This window comes from Plectropomus leopardus, chromosome 22, assembly GCF_026936395.1.
Source record: "Plectropomus leopardus strain MGB_pleo_1.0 chromosome 22, ASM2693639v1, whole genome shotgun sequence".
NCBI lineage: Eukaryota > Metazoa > Chordata > Actinopteri > Perciformes > Serranidae > Plectropomus > Plectropomus leopardus.
Window position 1 is genome coordinate 12,869,470 of NC_142197.1, and position 22,140 is coordinate 12,891,609.

Consider the following 22,140-nt stretch of genomic DNA (forward strand, 5'->3'; position numbering starts at 1 on the left):
TTAAAGGGGTGAGTTATATGAAAATTCACCCCTGCACACTTGTCATGAATGTTGGTATTAGCCATAGAGACCAAACCTTTATTTGTACCAGACTGTAAACGTGCTTATTTCTGTGGTAAAGTTAGGCATTTTAACATTCGGGGATTGACTTGTGTCTGGAGCCAGCATCAGGTGGCCATTTGAGGAGCTGCACGTCCATGTTGGTCCATGCATTTTCCAGCTGTAGATGTTCCCTTTTGGGAAGATCCAAGATGATGAATAATCTATGGCATTGTCATTCTTATAGAACGACAATCTTATAGTAGCGGCAACTTACTGTCACAACACTCTCCATCTCTTTCTCACTGATCTCTCCTCTTCTCTGTCTCACCATTTTACTTCCACTTTCAAAACTCTCTATATCACAGCCCCCTGTCCTTCTCCTTCCTCCCCTCGCTCTCCATCTGGGCCTGTGGAGAAGTTTTGCCAAAGAACTCAGTTCAGTAGAACGGACACACCCTGGTCTAATACATCTATTGATCTGAGCATAGATGCCTGCTCTATTTAGCTCTGGTCAGTGTTGTCTGTCTCCTTTGTCACTTTTAGTGCGCCGCCTTGCTTTGCTTTCAGTTGTGTGTGTGTGTGTTTGTGTGTGTGTGTTTGTGTGTGTGTGTGTGTGTGTTCACCCAATTCGTTCCACCTCTTTGATCACAGCAGGTAAGTACAATGTTTCAGCAGAAAGAAAGAGAAGCACAGAAAAAAAGGAGAAAAAGATGAAGGAATTTGTGGAATGCTAAAGGAAAGCTTTGCTTTCTTTCTTCTTTATGTTCTTTTGTTCTCTGTGTTTGTTAGTTTTATTCTTACTTACACAAAAACACACACCTTTTGTCTCTTTTCTCTCCTACCCCTCTGCAGTCCTAATGGTCAACTTGCACGCTCAACTGGAAGGCGAGCAGCAGCGAGCATTCATGATTGTAACCATGACATCCAGGGTTGAACTCTGCATCACCGTTTCCATTCAGTTACCAAACTCTCCTGAGAATAAATGCTAAAATGACACAAAATGATCACAATCAGATATAATATGATATGCACTTTGAGCACCTTAATTAATCAGCTTTTCCCACATAAAGTGATAAAGTGAAGTATTTCACTGCTGGAAAGATACTCTGTTTATAAAGCAGGACTCTATGCAGTACAACGATATAAATACTTTTGAAACTGGCACTACATGATGAGAGAAAACAGAGGTGGCTGTAGTGTATACTTTTGCTCAAAATGTAGAAAACCTACAACTGCCAGAATGCACTTTACTGCAATGGACCAACAAACACTCCCACCAGTGGGTGGCGTAATGCGAGCTTGGCCGTTTTGACACGGCTGGCTGGTAACAAATGATCTCAAATTACAATTAAACAGTGCCCTAAAATATGTTTCAGAAAACATTTGAGGTGTGAAGTAGGCAACACAGTAACAGAATCTTGGCTCATATTTGAACAATACTGCCTAGTTTAATCTCAGTTTTTACAGCCTCTGTTTTTACAACACAGGAAACGGTATGGCGCCCACTTCCTGTTCACAAATTCTTGTATTACAGCAAAACGGGGCACTAAAATATGTTTTTAAAGACATTTTAGGCAAGAAAAAGGCAACACAGTCAATGAATCTTGGTTTACATTTGATCAGCATTGCCTAGTTTTGCTGTTTGATCAGAGTTTGATGTAAGATCGAGAGAGAGAGAGAAGCACAGGTCTCTCTGTGGTGCTGGGCATACGAAAATGCAAAAGTGCAATCTATAGTTTGAGCAACAGCCTTAGTGTGCTTCTCGCTGTCTGTCCTACATAGTTTGTTCTGGCACTGAATCACACCAGCTGAACAATAATCACTCTGTCTGTCCATTTCTGGGGCTGCTAGATGCAATCTATCATCTACTGTACTCCAGCCCAGCCATTTGACATCAGAAATGGCATGTGTGTCACAGTGGGAGTGTGTGTGTGTGTGTGTTTGTGTGTGTTTGTGTGTGTTTGTGTGTGTTTGTGTGTGTCTGTGTGTGTCTGTGTGTGTCTGTGTGTGTGTGTTGAAGAGAGGGGGATGGTGCATATGTTTCAGGTGTGTTTCATATTGCACATGAGTGTGTGTTTATGTAAGTGCACATGCATTTATGTAGCATGTGTCTGTATGTGTTAATTTGTATGTATATAAATTGCTGTGTTTGTATGTGTGTTTATATGTGAAAAAAGTGAGAGTGTACTGTACCAGCAGGGACGCTGTGCCCTTGCGTGTTGATTGCAGGCTTTCACATGTCAGGACAATTGGGCTTTTTGTGTACACAAGTGTATGTGTCTGGAGGCGCAAATTGCACAGTTGCCTGCATTTTTTTAATTGCGTATTTGTATTTGCTTGTGTACAGAATGTGCACATGTAGACAGACGTGCATGCAAGTTTCTTTGCATGTATTGTGCAGAACTGTTCTGTACTGCACCCATCTACCATTTCTATTTTTATCAGGCGTTTTTGTTTGCATGCAACAATTTGTGCATGTTTTATGGAAATGTGAAGTACGTGGCAGTGGTATGATGTCAGAAGTTGTGTTTGTGAATGTGTGTTGGAGAAAATGCAGCAGCCAGTGGTTGTACTTTCACTGCTGCACTGTTTTCATTCTCTTCAATTATTTAACCTAATACTCAAGGTGCTGGCTGGAATAAAGTTGTTTGTGTGTGTCTGCTAAAGGGGAAGAAACCATGTCTCCTCTATGATAATTCATGAATCTCTTTTAGATTGTTTCATTTGTTAGGCTCAGAAAAATCTTATCATATTGGTGCTGACGTAGGAACAGATGTTTCCAGTTGCCTCTCTGTTAACTTTTTTAAATTTGTGTTAAATTTAGGTTCTGTCTATTTTGCGTGATTTAGTGATGTGTTTTTTGGTTTGCTTTGGACGGTGGTAGCATGTCGCTGTGAGTCACTTATCAGGATGTGGAAATCAACTCACCAGTCTGTAAATTCTCCTGCCAAATTCTAGCTGCTAGCTAGAAAGATAACATTAAGGGAAAATGGGCACCAGCTGCAATATCATCCTGCTACATTGAACAGGCGCTGGAAAATAGACTGGATTACCTCAGTTTCCAACAGGATATCAGAAACTTTATTATCCTTTATATAAAGTGACACTGCCTGTGTTCTGGTCTCGTTCAGAATGTGTGGATAGTTAAATCACTTTTCATCTTTTTTTCAAACATTTTGTGTTGATGAAGATCCATGTAGGATCAAAACGTTGTCTTCATTAAACTTCTGTAGCATGGAGTATAATTTTAAAGCAGCAGCCAACAATGTAAGAAGATGCAAAAATAGGGACAAATTGCGCTGTACAAATTGAGTAGCTGATGAAATCATGTTTCACTGGAGTAGTACCTTATATAATTCCATGTGACAAATTAATTAATTATTAACTGATTGGTAAAGATCTATTCGTTTGCTGTTTTGATGATAAATGTATATCAGCCTATCTTCATCCCAGAGGTTGTGTTACGATTTGAATCAATTTTTCCCCTCTTAAAAAAAACTACAAATGACAAAGAAATGTTTCTTTTATTTTAGCAATAAAAACGAACAAAGGCAAACTGAAAAATGTAGAGGGCTTCAAGTCAGTATTGCATATCGCACAGTTTTGCAGTTCAAATAGTCGAGTATTGAAAATGATCAATTCTGAAATCATTAGCATTAGTTTCATGTCAACAAATAATGTCATTCATTGTGTTCAGATTACTGGACCATAGGTCTGTTGTAGTGGAGTAAAACGACATCTCCTTCAGCTCTCTAGCAAACTTTTCTCGTGTATATTTGTGCAGTTGAGGCAGGGCAACTTCAGCAAGATACTTGCGGCTTGGTAGCACATGCCTGGGGTCGATAGTGTTCAACATGTGGATAAACCCAGACTTTTCCACTGCAAATATGACCACAATATCTTTAGCGATATGCAGTGCGACTGCATCAGTAACAACTTTGCACCGGGTCATTTCCTGTCATACGGGACACACTGGGAAAATGATTCCACTAATGTGGGGAACGTACTCTTCATTGCCATTCATGCTTGCTGTCATGTTTTCGGGTGTGTGTATCTCTGGGAGGGAAGCATGCGGGATGCGGGCACTGTGACCTCTAGAAGCCCAAAGAGATCAGCACTGGGGAAAATCTTGATATGCATTTAAAAAAAATCGCCTAAACTACAATTAGGAATTAATTGATAAAGTTGATTCATCACCCAGCCCTAGTTTGTGTTTTGTTTTTGGTAGACTTAAAGTGGCAAACTAACTGCTTAGACCAGAGGGCAAAACGTCAGGTGGTTTGTCAGCTGTTTGTCTGTATGTGTGTGTGTGTGTGTGTGTGTGTGTGTGTGTGTGTGTGTGTAGGTTAACCTAAACAGGCAGAGTGCCCGTTACACCTGAGTGGCACTTCACCTTCAGGTCGAGAGCGAGATGATGACAGAGACGAGACGGATAAGAGAGAGATTGTCTGTCCTTTCTTTTCCTTCCGTCATTGTCGTCCTTCTTTTTATTCGCCTTTTTCTCTTTTTGCTCAGAGCGACAAAGTTAGAGAGACGGAGACACAGACTGGCACTTGAGTGTATTTTCCACTCTATGAACATGGCAGCAAATCAGGCCTTTGGGTTAATGTGTAAACGGATGGTGCCACCAGATCTCTTTCAATGGAAAAGCTGAAAGCATCTGAGACAAGTTGAATAATCGCAGCCAAAAGCATTTATTCACTTGAGCGCACTGAATAAACCATTAACTACAGTACTAAATTATAGTACTTAATCAAAGACAAAAGGTGGCACTAAAACACATAACTTCACTGTAAATACACCTTAGACGAGTCTGTGTGCTGACTGAGTAAAAAACTATAATCACCGCTCAGCACTTAATGTTATTACACCTGGATTTAAACTGAGCATCTTGCATTTCTAATTCCATTACTCCAAGCTGGCATTGAGCTCGTCCTCATGGGTTCAGATTAGTTCGAATCCAATAGAAACGGACAGTGCCAAGTGTTTCCTCTGTAAGATTTCCATTTACTGTACAGACAAAAAAAAATGTTACCAGCAAGAGTTTTTGTGCCAGCTGGATGCAAAAAATGCTTCGCCTGGCAATCCCTATACCCACCATAGACCTGAGAGGAAGTGAAGAGAGGGGGGGCAGGGCGAAGAGGAATGGATCAGGAAGATGGATTGAGATTTAAAGATGTGTAAAACGTAAAGAGGATGAAGGAGGAAATTAGGAAAGTGGATAAGAAGGATAGATCAGGCTGGAAAGCATGGGGACAAGTGCCAGGAGGAGGGAGGAGAGGAGGAGAGATAAATGGACGGCGCGGAGAAACTGAGCTGAAAACAGCGGATGAAATGTGGAGAAATGGAAAGACTGATGGATGCTGATGTGACAGGAGAGAAATGGGTCGAGAAAAAGGAGGGTGGACGGAAAGATAGAAGTGATAGATTGACTTGAAGGGAGGAGTAAGAAAGGAGGGAGGCTAAATTGTAGGAAATTATGGATAAATGAAAGGAAGAATGAGCCAAAAAAAAGGATTACTTGCATTGAAGCATTACTGCCCTAATTATCTTGTTATTACCAGTCATTTGGTAATAACACTTAATCTGTATTGTCTCACAGTATTTTTGTTTTTGACAAGATGGCTGGAGTTTCTTGTTAGAAATTTGGATGTAAATCTCCTGGATGGGAGTTACAGATGAGGCAGGAGAAGGGGAGGGGAAGGATTTATGGAAAGAGAAAAAGCTGAAAATGCACGCACGCACGCACGCACGCTCAAAAGGATTCTGCAAACATTTTGTGCATTCCTCAGGAGTCACGCTTCTCAGCTGCAGATCTACAACTCTGTAATCTCTGCTGTGTGTCTGCTATTCTTTGGTCAGTCAGCTGACCTGATGAGTAGACAAAGAAGTTTCCATTTAGTCATCTTACCCAACATCTGATGATGGTCTCATTGCAAACTGTGTGCATGCACAATCACAGTTATTGAACCAGTAATTTGCCAACTTTTGTAGACCAGTAAATTGTGATGAATGAACAACGTGAGTGCCAGACAATTTGAATAAGAGTAAGTAAGTAGTCCAAAAGTAAACACTCAGAACACAGTCAAAATTGAGCTCAGTTGAATTTTAAAGGGCTATTGTTGTCTGAAAAAATATTGTGTATTTTATAAGAGAAATTGTGAATTGCATTTCTCAGCAGGGTTTCCCAAACATTCATTTATACATGGCGGCCCTCCAGGATTACAACATCTGCAACCACACATAGATTTTCTATATTTAGAGCTGGACGGTTCATTAGGAGCACAGCTGAAATATAGGTATTGTTTGCTAAAGGATTGCTCCACACTCTCATAGTGCAGAGCGTAATTTGGGCACACACGGCGCAGTATTAAAAGTAAAACTTAATTGTTCATTCTGCTGGGTCTTTCACTGACTCGCAGCAGCTGCTTCTCTCATCCATCTATCTGATCTGAATGGATGGACAGATCAGTTATATCCAACTCACGAGTCATAAAGTGCTGCTGAACGAAAAAAATCACTCATGAACTTGCACTGCATTCACAGACCTGCACAAACCCCAGAATTTAGAGAAGGGACACAGAATGATACAAAGGGACACAAACACACTGGAACCAAAGGAAAAAAAAAGTTTGATATCATCGTAAGGATGCTTTTGTGTCCACCAGAAAGAGACACAAATTTAATTCTGAGACACAGCTGCAACTAACAGTTATTTTCTTTGTTGGTCAATCTGTCAATTATTTTATTGATTTTGTTTGGTCTGTAAATGTCAGAAAAAGATTGAAAAATAATGATCAATGTTTCCCAAAGTTTGATTTTGTCCAAACACTCAAAAATATTCAGTTTACTGTCATTGAAGAGTAAAGAAACCAGAAAATATTCAGAATCTGGAATCAGGTCATTTTGATTTTATTTTCTTGAAAAAAAACCCCAAAAAGACTTAATTTGAATAATTAATTGGGATTAATACAATAGTAGAAAACAAGTCGATTTATCGTTTTCAGCTCCGTTCTGAAACCAATCATTTCATTGGATGTTGGGTAAAATGTTTTTTTTCAGACTCAGTTGATTTAATAAAACAACAGAGAAGCAGGCAGCAGAGCCTGAACTCTGCCTGTGAGCCTGTTTCTTTAAAAGCAGCTTCTAATTCAGTCAACAGCGGAGGGACCGAAGCTTGACTTGGCAGATCTGAGTGTGAATGTGTTTGACTGTGAGAATATGATTCAGAAAAAGATAGCATGCCAGCTCAGCAAAGCTTTGAGAAGTTATTTTTTTACAGTCTTTGTTACATGATGCAGTTCTTTAAAATACAGTGACAATCATCTCTCTGCCTCCCTCGCCTCCCTCCTTCTGTCGGCACCTCTCTCCATCCTCTGCTCATCAACCTATGACTCATTGTTTCTCTCATGTGTGTGTCTGTGTGTGCGCTTATCTCAGCAACATACTGTACGTGTGTGTCCGCGAACACATATTGTTGAAGTTCAAATGTCCGAACTAAAAGATAAAAACCTCCAAAAAAGGTTAATTCATTGTGACTGTTATCTTCGCATTTAAGTGTGTTTGTGTGTGTTGGGTGGGATTTGTGTGTGTTTTTCACACATGGTTGCTCATCAGTAACAGATGGTCCTCAAACCTGTGTGTTTATTTAGTCAGGATGGAGAGATAGGTGAGGAAGAAGAAAAGAGGGATGGAGAGAAGGAGGGAATAAGGTAAATAATATAGGGAATGATAGCGGGGGGAGAAAAAGGCAGATGGACAGAGCAGAGGGGAGGGAGAGCGAAGAATGGAGCAGAAAGGAGAAAAAAAGAGATTCATGAAGAGAATATAAGAAGGAGGAGCCTTCTCCACTCGGGAGTCTTATAAAACTTTAACTTTAATGCAGAGAGAGAGGCAGAAATGGCTCTCTTTCTTCTGTTTGTCTTTTACAAAGACACAGTGTTCGCTTGACAGTGGAAAGAAACAGCGAGATTTGAAAGTGAAAGGAAAGAGAGGGTAATTTTCCCCCTCTTTTCCTACAAGGCTGTGATTTTGTGAGGTTTCTCGCTCACTTTCTCTCTCTCTGCGTGTGTGTGTGTGTGTGTGTGTGTGGACGCCTGCGGTAGCCATGTCTTTCCTTATAAGGAGTGGGTTTGGGAAGAGTTAGTCAGGAATGAACAGAATTACAGCGCAGTCACTCCCCTTTTTCTTCACTCTGCCCCTCGAAAATCTGTCTATATATACAGTACACCAGTCGATCTGTCTATCACTCTGGCTCAGAGAGCTTGACATCTGTAATATATTTATGTTAAATACACATGACAGATGCAGAGTTTCTTCTCTTCTCTCCTCACCTCTCCTCTCCTCTCCTCTCCTCTCCTCTCCTCTCCTGATGTTGCATCTCACAGTGACTGATTAAGGTCAACATCTCACTCTTGCTTTTCTCTCTAGCGGCTGTTCCAAGAGGGAGGCAGTTATTGTATCTCCTCCCAGTAAAAATAATTAAAGGCCGATATATTGATCTTTAAGAGGCTGTGGGATGCTCATTTTTAAGCTAGCACAAAGGTAGTGGTGTCCTGTGAATCTAGACAACCTGGCTGGCCACCAACGTTATTAGACGTTGATAATTGGTTACAATGTCAGGTGAAGAAAATTCAGTATCACGGTGCTAATGTCAGTTTGATGCAGAATTCTGATGGCAGATTATATTTTGTTCTGTTGTTAATAACTGCAGTTTTTCTCTACTGTGTACACACAAAGGATGAAACTATACACACAATTCTGAAAACTTGGAGCTCATGTATCAACAACAGGACTCCAGACAACTTAACTCTAGGCACAATTTCACTTTTTTCACTTAAATAGGATTTTAAATCCTAACTCTGAGCACAAACTGCATCATTTATCACACTTTGTTCACCTGGAAAACACTGGCCTTCAAATTGCTACACTCTAATTACCAAATACTCACTTGTTCAAGCTCAGTTGGCATAACACTTCAATCATTCGTTAGAGCATAAAAAAGGCCTCATGTGACCTCTGCTGTGTTGGGGGAAAATAGAGCAGCATGGAGAACAGAGAGGAAGGCCTACAATGGAAAAAAAATCATTCTTATTTTTTAATTGGCTGTATTACAGTAACAAATAAATATTTCCTCCATTACCTTTTTGTATTTGTGCCCTGATTTCATCTGCAGAAAGATGGTCTTATTCTTTTACTGTAGTGTTTCTCATTTTAATTACAGTATCAGTTACAGTAAGTATGAGTTTTTCCAAAATAGGAGCTAATTAGATCGACAAATGTGCATTGTATCTTCTGCTGATACAATAATTATGTGCAGTATTTATATGATACATTCACAGTATTGTATTATATTATGGAGTCTTTATACTGTATGCCTAAAAAATGCAGCCTATTTTAGGACAAAAAAATTAAACTTAACAGTAAAAAAGGTAAAAAAGAAAATTATTTCTATACTTCTACACAGTTGTCCTACATCTAAATATGACACATGGCCTCATGACGCCAAAACATTTCTAAACAGTATTTTTAAGGTGTTTTTTGAAATATATTACACCTATGTTTAATTGATGATCTGTATGAGATATTCAGATGAGAGCTGCATGTATGGTTTCGGTGGAAAAATCACCTTTAAGAAGAGCAAACATAGATTTGTGCAGTTTTGACAAAATGGTTTACTTTTTTCAGTTTTGTCTTGAGTTTCTAGTTGAGCCATAGTCTCAGGAAATGTGTTTCAACAATTTGGAAAAACTGTAAAATCCAATGTTTTCCAATATCCATCCAATATATATCATCTTGACATGGAATTAAAACATTTAGTCGTGAGCTATGAAGAACAAAACTCAATGTCTGCAAAACTTCACAATGTTAACGTCCACACGACGTGAAATTCTAATGTGATTAGACTTAAAATATTCTGGTTTTCAGTCACACCAAAATTAAACTATCCACTGTAAGAGTCCACTGTCTCTTTGACATCATATTGACGTCTGGTACCATGATGACATAGCTTGCCCAGGAAGGGAGCTAAAAAATGCTTCAAATTTAGGCCAAATTTTGAAGACGGATAAGCTGGCATGGGCATTTTTAGAGGGGTTCTTTGAACTCTCACCTCAAAATATCTGAATGAAAATTGGTTTGATGTGTACCGACGAGTCTCCCCTAAACTTGAGAGGGTATGTTACCAGTAAATGTTTTTTTTTTTCATTACAGTCAAAGTGGGCCATGAAATTAAAGCTGCATATAAGAAAAGGGCAAGCAGCCTATTTGAAGAACAACTCCTGCTGCCCCTGTAATTTCTGTGGGCGCCACTGCTTTCCCTCCTCTCTCTTTCTCCTCTCTTGGCTATTTTTTGTGCATTCTTTCTCTCGTGTAATCCCCTGCCTTTTTTTCCTCATTCATGTATACTTGTCTCCTTTTGTATTCGTACGTACACACAATCTGATACTATTTTCTTCCATCAGCTTGTTCCCCATCTTTTGTAAAATAAGGGATTCTCTCGCATTTCTTCCACTCTTCTCGTTTGATTTCCTCCTCTTCATTATGTTCTTCATTCTCCACCTTTATCCTTTGAGAGAGAAGAGAGAATGTGTGTTAATCTGCCTGTTGTCTGATTCCTGAGTGGGCGAAACTGCTCACGGTCATTACACACACACACACACACACACACACACACACACACACACACACACACACACACACACACAAACAGCATGGCTGCTGCCTCCAACATTATGTCTGCGTGTGGGCATTATCCTGCGCTCGATGTGTGTGCGTTTGTCCATCCCAGTGTGTTTCTGTCACAATTTGTTTGTGAGGGGGGGAGAGCGTGACTCACCCAGCGAGTGCAGAATAATCGAGGGATGAGACGGAGGAGTAATAACACAGAGTTGGTTAATATTGAACGACAGATGAGCAGTGGCCTGAGGGGGGATGCCAAGCGGATGGAAAAATTGTCACCATATTCACAAACGGATTTTCTCTTCTCTTCCCTTCTCTTCTTCTCTTTAATTTTATAATTATGTGGACTGCTCATTAGAAAACCAAAAAATCATTAATTCATATTTCTACAGATGTTTTTTTCCCATTGCACCCTAAATTTGCACCAAATCTCTATCATATAAGAAACTAAAACCACCCAAAGCTTTAATGAACAAATTCATATTAAATGTAACTTGAAAAACAAACTATATGCCCACAATATTGAACATAAAAAACAGAGCTTTCCAAAGATACAGTAACATATTCAATATATTAATTCCCAACTCCAATTTTCTCTTTATAGACCTTCATGTAGCTAAAGCCGTTCAATTTGTGAGAAGCCCATTTTAATCCTTAAAGTGAGGTGAATGTGGGTCTCGACTCACTAACATTGGTATCATTCATTAGTTTTTATTTTTATTGTTTAAAAAATTTTGATTTTATTTTAGTTTTTTTATTAGTTTCAGTATTAGATTTTTTTTTTTAATTAAAATACGGAGGTTATTTGTCAGTATTTGTCAAGATTTAAGAAGTTCAGAATAAGTTTTACAACGCAAACTCTAAACCTTTGTAAAATCAGTGGACAAATTTGACCAAATTGACAAAGACTAAAAGTTAAGACATGTCCTGTGTATTTTTATATTATTTTAGGTAGTTTTGTAAGTAAACAATATAATTTCAGTTTTTTAAGCCCAATTTGAATTTTTATTATAATTTATTTTATTTATTTTTTTTATTTATTTTTTTTTTAGTTTAGTCGTTAACTATAATAACCTTGGTTAAGTTACACATTTGCAACCTCAATGCCACTAAAACTGTAGCTCGGTTTAACCTGCTTTTCTGTAAGGAGACCATCCATCCTCTGTCCGTCCGTCCATGTGTCCGTCCATCCATCCCAAACAAAAAAGACTGTTAGCCACTGCTGCAGCTTCATGTGAGTTTCTTGTTTGATATTTTTTCACCCACTTCAGGTTCTTTGTGGTCATGAAGCAACCCAGACGTGTTTTACTTAAAAGCTCAAGGGGTAGAAAAGAAGAATGCAGTGCAGCTGATAGGACATGTTGTTGTGATCATATGGATGGTGGATGATGTGTGTGTGTTTTTTTTATCAGCTAAACTGAAAACAGGCACAGATGGCCTCCAGCTCTACGCCCCTCAGGGTCAGACAAAAATACAAAGGGATGTTGATAAAGGCTCTTATTAGCAGCTTGTTGGGGAACTTGTCACATCTTCTATTTGTATATTTTATATTGTAGAGGCTGTTAGACTGCATGTAAACTCTGGTTATTGAGTATTCTGGTCACTTAAGTGCATGGAAACACAGTCATGATATCCTTGGATAGTTTTGATAGAGCTGACTGACTCTGTCCTACTTATGCAGGACACAAACAGTTTATTTCAGTCTGCTGTGCTCAAGCGTATGTGTCTTATGATGAATTTCCTTGTAGCTACATAGCCAGTATGTCACAGGATTTCCAAAATGTGCCTACCAAGAAAATATGAAGACTGTTCAATCAAATTCACAAGTTTTGATTTGCTGAATGTCACTGGGATCAAGACCATTTGCCATCTTGTGTTTTTTTACATCAGCTTGATGAATATATCGGTCCCTCCCTGAGACATCTGAAGGAAATATTTGTCATCTTGATTTGTCATCTTGTTTATGTGTTTGTCACATAAGTACACAGTTTAGATCTATTTCTTATTCTTGCTGTTTTTTCATTTGAATGTAAAAAATAAACACACAACTGCAGTGTAGATATATTGATTTAAAGGAAATAAATGGGAAATATTTATTACCTTATTTTCAATATAAGATGTATTTACTATTGCATGACTCGTTATTGTCTGTAGTTAAAATCAGTATCATATGACCATGTGAATGTGTCCAGAATGTCTCTGGACACACGTGAGTTTGCATGTCTGTCTCAGTTTTGAGTGGCGTCCGACCCTCTCAGTCTCCTGTGTCGGACAGGGTCAAAGGTGAGAGAGTGAAAGACGACTCAGCAGAAACTGAGAGGAAAAACACATGATGTATTTGGACCCCCTCTCTCTCTCCCCCACCTCCTCTTTTCATCTCTCCTTCCATTTCTGCTGGACCCAGTTAGCACACTGTTTTCGCCGCCTTCTCCTTATCTCCTTCTGTTTTTGTTTCTTGCTTCCTTTTTAGATTTCACTCCCTCTTTTTCCTCTCGCTCTCTTGTGGTCTGGCATTTCTCAGCTCTGCATTCCAGCTGAGTGCGTGTGTGTGTTGTTAGGGGGGGTTATAGCACAAGCCTGTGTGTGTTTGTGTGCGTGTGTGTGTGTCTGAATTCTTTATATGTAAACCTTTGAAGCTATGTGTGTATTTTCACGCTGTATTTTTGACTTCAGCAACACACTGATTTGCGTACCTGTTAGCAAGACTATTAAGGCTTTGTGTGTGTGTGTGTGTGTGTGTGTGTGTGTGTGTGTGTGTGTGTGTGTGTGTGTGTGTGTGTGTGTGTCCGTAGATCCATTTCTGCAACTTTGACATACTTTTGAATGCATGATGTGAGTTTGTGTGTGTGTGTTTGTGTGTATGTGTGTTTGTGTTTGTGTTTGTGTGTGTGTGTGTGTGTGTGTGTGTGTGTGTGTGTGTGTGGTTGGGATTTGTATGTGTGTGTTTTCCTGACTGGTTACAGTCTATAATGTGTGGCATGCATTTGCATTTCTGCAATGCACGATTGCTCAAAGTGAGGCTTCCTGGGCCAATGGCAGCATTCAGAAACTGTTTGTGCAAACCCCCAAATGTGACAGGAGATGCATGCATTATATTTGAGTAATAGCCAGCCGCCCATTTCATTACTTTCACTTTTAATATCTCACATTTATTTTTCTACTCTGCTGCTGTCTCAAACTGCATCCCCCTAACAAGCATCTGTCAGTTAGATGTGACAACTTGTAGAAAGCTACTGATTATTTGACCACCAAAGTGGCACTTCACAAGTGTTGCAGAATGACTTTCGGTCAATAAATGCATGTGCTGTTAGCTAAAATTAGCGATCTCAGTGGACAACTCAGCAGTTCAATGTGGAAATGAGATGGAAAAGCCACCACTGGCGAATTCTGTAACAGAAGGTCACAGAAAGTCTGCAAAGAGTTGAATTCGGTCCTCAATGAATTTAATGTTAAACACCTATATGAGACAAATCACAACTCCTGTGTAAGACTGAACTGCTTCAGTGACGCTTATCTGCCCATCAGTCAGTCCTCAAACCTTATGAAAAGTAGTAAAACTGTAACACAGGTGAGCTATGTGGCAGTGATAGAGAGTTTGAGTGAACCAGAGCTGAAATATATTAGGAAGGCAAAGGATGCTTTCTATCACTCTCTGTCTGTCTGTCTGTCTTCAGGGAAGGTCCATAATACTTAAAATTGAAGAGTCAGCCGTCGACACATGCATTTGAAGACTTATTGTTTGAGTCAGCACCCACACAAACAAACAGTAATGCAGTAACTGGAGAAACAGCTTTTGAGTTTTATTGCAATATTCTTTACATCTGTCTCAATGGAAATATAAAACTGAACAGAACAAGACAAAGCAGGAAGCACACTGCCCTGCCTGTCATGCAACATTAACCAGAGCCACTGTATTATAAAAGACAGTTGCTTTGATATTATCTAATTCATCCTGTTCTTCTTCTGTCGGTTTGTGCGAGCGTACAGTGTATTTGCTCTCACTATCTTTTATTCTTTTCTCCTTTCTCTTCCTTAATATCCAGGAACTGTTTTTCTTTGCCTCCCTACTCATCTGTCTCCTTCTTTTTACCTTTAATCTCCTTGTCTCCCTCATCAATGTTGATTAACGATAGCTGCAAAGGAGCGATAGCATCTCTGCCTTTTTTTTTAACCTCTTCACTTTCTTTTTTTTTTAAATTTCCTGTTTACATCTACTCTCATTTGTGCAAATCTCCCTAAGCACTTTGCTACCTGCATTATTTTTTATCTCTGGAAATGCGCCGTGACTCATGTTGTGATGGCCTGGCTGTTGTTCAGGTTATGTGTGACGCATTTTACAAAAGCCTGGGGACATTGTAGTGACACACACACACACACACACACACACACACACACACACACACACACACACACACACACACACACACACACACACACACACATTCACACACCACTTTAAACTCTTCCTTTGTCTGACTCAGGGGTAGTCATGTCACGTTGTCCTCAACCATAATGGTAGCGATACTAACCTGCCAACACACTTTTATCACACACACTCATTCGCTCCAGATGACATACACATACTGTATGCTGTCGTAGTCAGCCAATCATTCACACACACATTGCAATATTTATACACATTGTAATATGTGATGTTTATTTGTATATCTCAATATCATACATTAACTCTTGATTTGCATCAACAATCATTAGTGACCACCACCCTTTTCTTTCCCATTTTCAATCCCTCAACTCATGTAATGTATCTACCGAATGCTGATCCAATACTAGTGCTCCTTTTTCATATTTAAAATTTGTGTAACTTGCTGAGACACGAAAAGGCTGGGATCCATTTCACTAACAAATATAGCCCGGCTAGCTCAGTCGGTAGAGCATGAGACTCTTAATCTCAGGGTCGTGGGTTCGAGCCCCACGTTGGGCGAAGGAGTTTTAGAAGAATAATTAACCTGACACAAATGTCTTATACTGTACAGAGGAAGTCTAACGAGAAGTGTTTAGTCCTCAGATCCACTTCTCCATGTGGTGTTGGAAAATAATTACAGTCTGTTGTGGATATGGAAACTAAACATTGAGTTGGTGTTGTTTCACATCATATGCTATTGTAAACCTCATAAATCCGGTTTACATGTAACTTGTTAATTCCACACTGTTACAGAGAGTGTAACAGGTGTCAGGATGGCTGAGTGGTCTAAGGCACCAGACTCAAGGGTTGACTCCTTCCTGAGTGAAAGGGACTTCTGGTCTCCAAATGGAGGCGTGGGTTCAAATCCCACTCCTGACACAGAGTTTACCTGCAGGTTTCATTCCTTTAGATTGGCGATACAGGACTTGAACTCAGGCTACTGCAGAAGCCTAAAGCACATGGAACACCGACTCTACCCAGCGAGCTAGAGGTCACCCCATACAACACCTTTTTAAAATCAAATGGCCACAAACCAGGTGGCACACTTTGAACTGAGAGCCTTTAGGGGCCAGGCACCTGGGTTGTTTAGGCAGTGATAGTTTGGAAAGCCCAAAAAATCTCAGTTCCCGGAACAATAAAAGTTAAGTTGATAGTACTGATTAACAACCATGCCAGACCTCTGCTAATGTTTTATCGTCCTATAGAGCATTTGAACCAGAAAAATCTTACCTTTCACTCTGTTTATCTCTTCAGCAGCCACACACACACACACACACACACACACACACACACACACACACACACACACACACACACACACACACACTCACTTACAGTCCTGTTAAAGTCTTACATTTGTAAATCTAAATTTTGACTTCATTTTTCACAGCATTTGCAGTGCACCATCCAGGCTCTGCAAGATGAGCTCAGAATCCAGCGAGACCTCAACCAGCTCTTTCAGTCAGATTACTCAGAGTCCGGTCACCTGGGCCAGCCCATCCCCCCTCAGGAAATGACAGAGGAGAACTTCCTGCGTCTCCACAGCGAGTATGAGCGTCAGATGAAAGAACTCTTCCTCCTGAGGAAGACTGTGGAAGAAATGGAGCTGAGGATAGATACACAGAAACACACGCTAACTGCCAGGTGAAGTGTGAAATTTACTATTTCAGGGTTTTCGTGTTGCCGTTTCAGGCTGCCAGCATGCAAAGTGTTGCTTTAAATCTACTCCTTTCTTTTCTAACAGGGATGAATCCATAAAGAAGTTACTGGAAATGTTGCAGAGCAAAGGCCTGTCGGCACGGGCGACCGAGGAGGACCACGAACGAACAAGGAGACTTGCAGATGCTGAGATGACCATCCACCAACTGGAGGGCCTACTGGAGCAAAAAGACAAGGAGATGCTACAACTCAGAGAGGTGCGTGTGTGTGTTTGTGTGTGTGTGTGACTGGCCAAGAAGAAACAAAGTGCATTCAAGCATTCCCCTGTGTGTGGGTGTGTGTCTTTGTGCGCAGCCAGATGTGAGTGTTTGCAAATCAAACCATGTCATATCCAGGCAAGGGCCCTGGCTGCTTCCCCTCGTGGCACATAATTTAGTTTTAATACAACACAGAAACATCAACACACAAATACACAGGAATGCACACTTTTTCCTATTTTTCCTGCCTTGTCTCTTTCCTAACATCAGTAATTTTAGAGCGCCTTTGCGTTTGTTGGTTTATACAACAGCTCTCTCTAGTGGTAAGATGCTTCTAATGAAAAACAAGTACAAGTACCAATGATGGAAATTCAGCTTTTCAGGAACAAAATTCTAATTTCTTCAGTACTTTTGATTCACTTTGATGCATCTCCCTCGACACATTTGTTTTCATAAGCAATAATTTTGAAATTATTTGATGACGAATTTTCAATTTAATTTACCAAAGAGTAAGTGGTTTAAAACAGTAGTAATGTGAGAAATAAATTGAATAGAATGGGGGAAAAAAAAGAAAAACCCTTAACTTAGTTGCCAATGAAGAATTTAATAGATGGGGAATAGATGGAAATGAGACTTGCACCTACTCATGTCTCAAGAAAAAACTCACCAAATAAATATTGTAGAAATATGCAAAACAAAAATGTTTTGGTAGTAATATAGGTACAGTATAACAACACATATGTATTAACAATTATTTTATTGCCATAGTGTAACTGGCATAGCTCGGCCCATATACACACTGGAGGAATTCACAGCAGTAATGCTTATCCTAAACCCAATTTAAAGTAAACTTTACTGCACTTAACTGGTTACAGTTAAGTACAATTATTTGTGTCTTGTTTTATATTTTATGGTCAAAAGCAAAAAAGAAAGAGGTGGCAGTGCCTTCTGTAACAGATTGTGTTAAATGGGCATATCATATTGTCTCACAACGATTGCAGGCTCCTGAATTGAATCAAATCGAATTTGTACTGTGGCAGACTTTGTGATATCGGCAAATATTGCATCATGTCGCTGTCCAAAGAATCGCTTTAAAATTGTATTATGATTAATCTGGTGATTAACATCCCTAGTTGAGAGCCACCAGGTTGACAACTGTTACACTGAAAAATATACAGACAAATGATCCTGGACCAGCCTTTTAAGACTGGCTCGAAGTGCACCATGAGCTCAGCTGTGAGGGAGAAACACACACACACACACACACACACACACACACACACACACACACACACACACACACACACACAAGCAAATGATGCCTCATTAAATGTGTCATAGGCAGCAAATGACTGAGAGAGAGAGAGTTAGGCTGCGAGATGATTTTCTTTCAGAGAGGGTTCAAAACCTAATTAGGATTTTTGTACTGCTATAACAAATGTTCTGGCCTATGTTGCTTCACATTGCATCAGTGTACTGGACAGAGTTTCTGTTTTTTTTTTTTTTTTGAAGTATTGAAGTGCTAAGCAAAAAAACCCCTCATAGAAACCAGAATGAAATTAGGCAATATCTGGATAGTTTCAGTGTAGGTTAATGTGAAAATTATAGAAGTATATAGGTGTTCAAGTGTCTCATGCAAGTCTGTCTTGCAGACTTCCTACTGCGTTGCAGACACTTCTTATTTGGACATTGTTTATTTCACTAATTAACAAGCCAGTCCTTGTAACTCCCTGCAGCAATTTTCAAAAATCTCCAAAAATGTTTCTAGTGGAGATAGAGCTCATGAGCAGTAGTAAAAAGTGAGACCTCTGTATGGGAGCAAAGAAGGTCTGTAAATGGTATATGATACATTTACAATTACAAATAAAGTGTCTCGTGTCTTATTTTATACGGTGGCTTCCGACACCGAGATTTCTTTATGCAGACTTTGTCACATGGTAAATGCTTGGATGCTGTAGTAAAAAAGTCTAGCAGCGCGCACATCAAAACGCAATTAAATACTAGGTGCTGGACAGAACAAAAATAGATACGAAAATAGAGTCTGCACACTAGATGATGCTCCCATGAACATTTATTATCTCTACGTGTGACATTTTAGGCCCAAGCCCTTCTTCAGTTCTGTCTGAAGGACATGGGCCCAAAATGTCACACGTGGAGGAAGTAAATGTTCATGGGCACATCACTGAGTGTGCAGGATCTGTTTCTGTAAATGTGAGGATGGTCCCACTGAACAGAGGGTTTTGCCCCAGCTAGCCCCGCTGTCCTGTGGATACGTGCTGTGAAAGGTGCATCGAAGACGGTTAGGGTCAGAGTTAGGGAAAGAGGTCACTGTGAGGGTAAGTTTTAGCCGATCACAGTGCATTAAGATGGGGTGGCCACATTCTAGCATCTTCCCTCTTTATATACTATGTGACGTGACTTCCTCCAGCGCTCCCGTCATATGACAGAGGGCAGCCTGTAGCACATAGGTCACATGATCACTGCCCCCGGGCTCACCATTACATGGGATATGTATATAAATTATCGTGCATCACTTTTCATAGGTATTAAAAGTTGAACAGTGAATGAGAACAGCCTGACTTTTGCCTCAAGCCACCTCACTGTCCCTTTCACGTGTGTGTTTTTGTGCTTTCTGACTCTTGCATTAAGAAGCCGACTAAGTGTGTCCCCTCCAAAGAAAAGCAGTGATGCATACGCTGCTACATCCTCCCCTCTGCTTTCATTCCCTCCCTCTCTGGTTCTCTTTCTTCTCGTCTTTTCTTTCTCTTTTTGTGCTTTCACATCTACCACTACACTCTTCTCTCCCCCTGTGGTCTCACTTCATTTGACTAGTGAGTTGTGATGTGGTAACCACAGCCAGACAGATTGCATGTAGCTCAGTAAATCAGGGTTAGATTATGGTGATTTTTTTTTGATAATTTTGGAATTTTAGGACTAGAAATGTAGCATAGATCTACCAAAGTCTTGCAGTGCTTTTTGTTAGTGATGTAGGTTCGATATTCTGTTACTGTATGCTGCTATGGGAGATGTAAACTGGCATCCTTTAGTTTGACTTTGAAGCACTGGAAGCCATAAGACTGGATTTATTAATTTGAATGGAATTGTTTTGTTTAATTAGGACTTTCTTTTTAGATTGGAGACCATTTTAGATTTCATTGACCCTAAAGGCCTCAAAGCTGGGAGCTAATTAATTGAATTAGCATCATTGCAGGCTGTCAGATTTGATCATTCGTTCTGTTTGAGGCCAAAAGACTGTGAGCTTAGTTAGTAGCGTTCCTCGCAGTTGGAAGGATGTGGGACGGACGGATCGACCCAAGGAGGCTAAAAGCCAGCGCTTCTGCAAGAGGGAGACGTGTTATTCCTGCCTCCCCCTCCATCCCCATCTCCCCCTCTTTCCCGGTGTCTCCCTCTATCCCTATTCCACCTCCTTTCCACGTGTCTCCCTCCTTTCAACCCTCTCCTCCTTTCTCCCCTTCACGGCATCACCAGCTGTGTTCGTCACCCTCCTTCCCCGCACCTTCACCTCGATCCCATCGCCACCCCAACCATCCCGTCGTCCTCCCCTCCTCCTGTCCTCCCCACTATCCCTCTTTTGTCGTCGCCTCCTCCGTCCATCCCTCCCTCCAGCACTCACCATCCTTCCCTGCCCCTGCTCCACGGCCTACACCCGCCATTCAGCCCTCCCTCCATCCCTCCCCGCCAATCCCTGTCCCCTTCTGTCCTAGTCCACAACCTTGTCCTCCCTCATACCATCCCTCTGTGTCTCCCTCTCTGTCCTCCTCTGATCACCGTGGTGTCTATGTCCCTCAGGAGCTGCACAGGAGATACGAAGCAGCTCCAGAATCAACAAAGACCAAGGCCTTGCAGACAGTCATTGAAATGAAGGTAAACGTGTTTTGTTGATTATGTTGTGTAAGAGTGTGTCTGTGCTTTTTTATCAGAATCAGCACAGCTTTCTAAAGTATGATAGATGTGTAGAAACTTGTTTCAGAAATACAGAACTTCATGCAAATAGACCGCACAAAAAGTTTCCTGTTTTGTCAGAATATCCGAACCAGTGCTGTTTAAACATTTTAAACTTACTGTATGTGTTGGATGTTTGTGGTATTTATTAGTAGAGCCGAGTTCAACGATCGTTTACTGGAGAGCACTGACAAGTTGATTTTGCAACTGTAAAAAGTTAAGGGCCACACTGCTGAAACAAATCCTAAATTTCGAGAGTAGTCATAAATATTAAGGCATTAAAGTCATATTTTAATTAGTTGCTTTTTTATGATGTCACTTGACTTTCCAGCCTAAACCTGCAACTTTTTTTCTCTCATAAATTTACAAGGTTAATCACGCAATATCATGACTTTGTCTTGTAAAAGTTCTGACATCATTCCTATAATATTACTTTTTTTCTTGAAATACTATGACTTTATTCTCATTAAATTCCGGCTTTATTTTTGTAATATTATGACTTAATTACTGAAATATTCCTTCTTTTTTTCAATATGGCTCTCATTTTCTTTCATTCAAAAAAATAAATAAATAAGCCACTGTTATTAGTTTTTTATAACTCCCAAATATTGATATCAAGTATCAAATATTGATCAGGCAATATTAAGTATGAATATATGATATTTTTTTCTATATTATGCATCATGATATAACATAACATCACGACATGGTTATTATGTCAATGTTTGCTGGATGATTAAAAAAACTGTGGAGAATATCAACCTGAAAATTTAGTTTTTAGTTTCAAGCATCACATAATCAACATTACAGATTTTTTTAATATATATATATATATATATATATATATATATATATATATATATATATATATATATATATATATATATATATATATATATATATATATATATATATATATATATATATATATATGTATATGTAATCCAGTAGAGGGTCTTCTGATATTATTTTTTTCTGTTTTGCCTAACCACGTGGACAGTAGAAGTTACCTGAAGTGATGGCAAGCCTGCTCGTTGCACAATAATGCTACTAAAATGCCTCTCTTACTTATTATTTGTAATGTAAATACTTAGTTTTTATTTTCCCAAAAGGTCT

At 39.7% G+C, this 22,140-nt stretch overlaps 1 protein-coding gene and 2 non-coding genes across 10 annotated transcripts in view; all 3 read left to right on the forward strand.

Annotated features, from left to right (window-relative positions):
- LOC121961587 (ELKS/Rab6-interacting/CAST family member 1-like) overlaps nucleotides 1-22,140 on the forward strand; it is a 156,600-nt gene that overhangs the window by 19,265 nt on the left and 115,195 nt on the right. For all 8 annotated transcript variants that reach the window (XR_015775584.1, XR_015775585.1, XR_015775586.1 and 5 more), the window contains exons 5-7: nucleotides 16,536-16,789; nucleotides 16,890-17,061; nucleotides 20,872-20,946. Coding sequence is in view for 5 of the 8 variants with exons in the window: in XM_088072970.1 (XP_087929096.1) it covers nucleotides 16,536-16,789; nucleotides 16,890-17,061; nucleotides 20,872-20,946 (501 nt within the window). In the remaining 3 variants the exon portion in view is untranslated. The remainder of the gene's footprint in view (nucleotides 1-16,535; nucleotides 16,790-16,889; nucleotides 17,062-20,871; nucleotides 20,947-22,140) is intronic.
- On the forward strand, nucleotides 15,592-15,664 carry trnak-cuu (transfer RNA lysine (anticodon CUU)). Its single transcript has one exon. It is a non-coding gene; the product is annotated as a tRNA-Lys (tRNA).
- Nucleotides 15,913-16,024, forward strand: trnal-caa (transfer RNA leucine (anticodon CAA)). The gene is made up of 2 exons: nucleotides 15,913-15,950; nucleotides 15,979-16,024. It is a non-coding gene; the product is annotated as a tRNA-Leu (tRNA).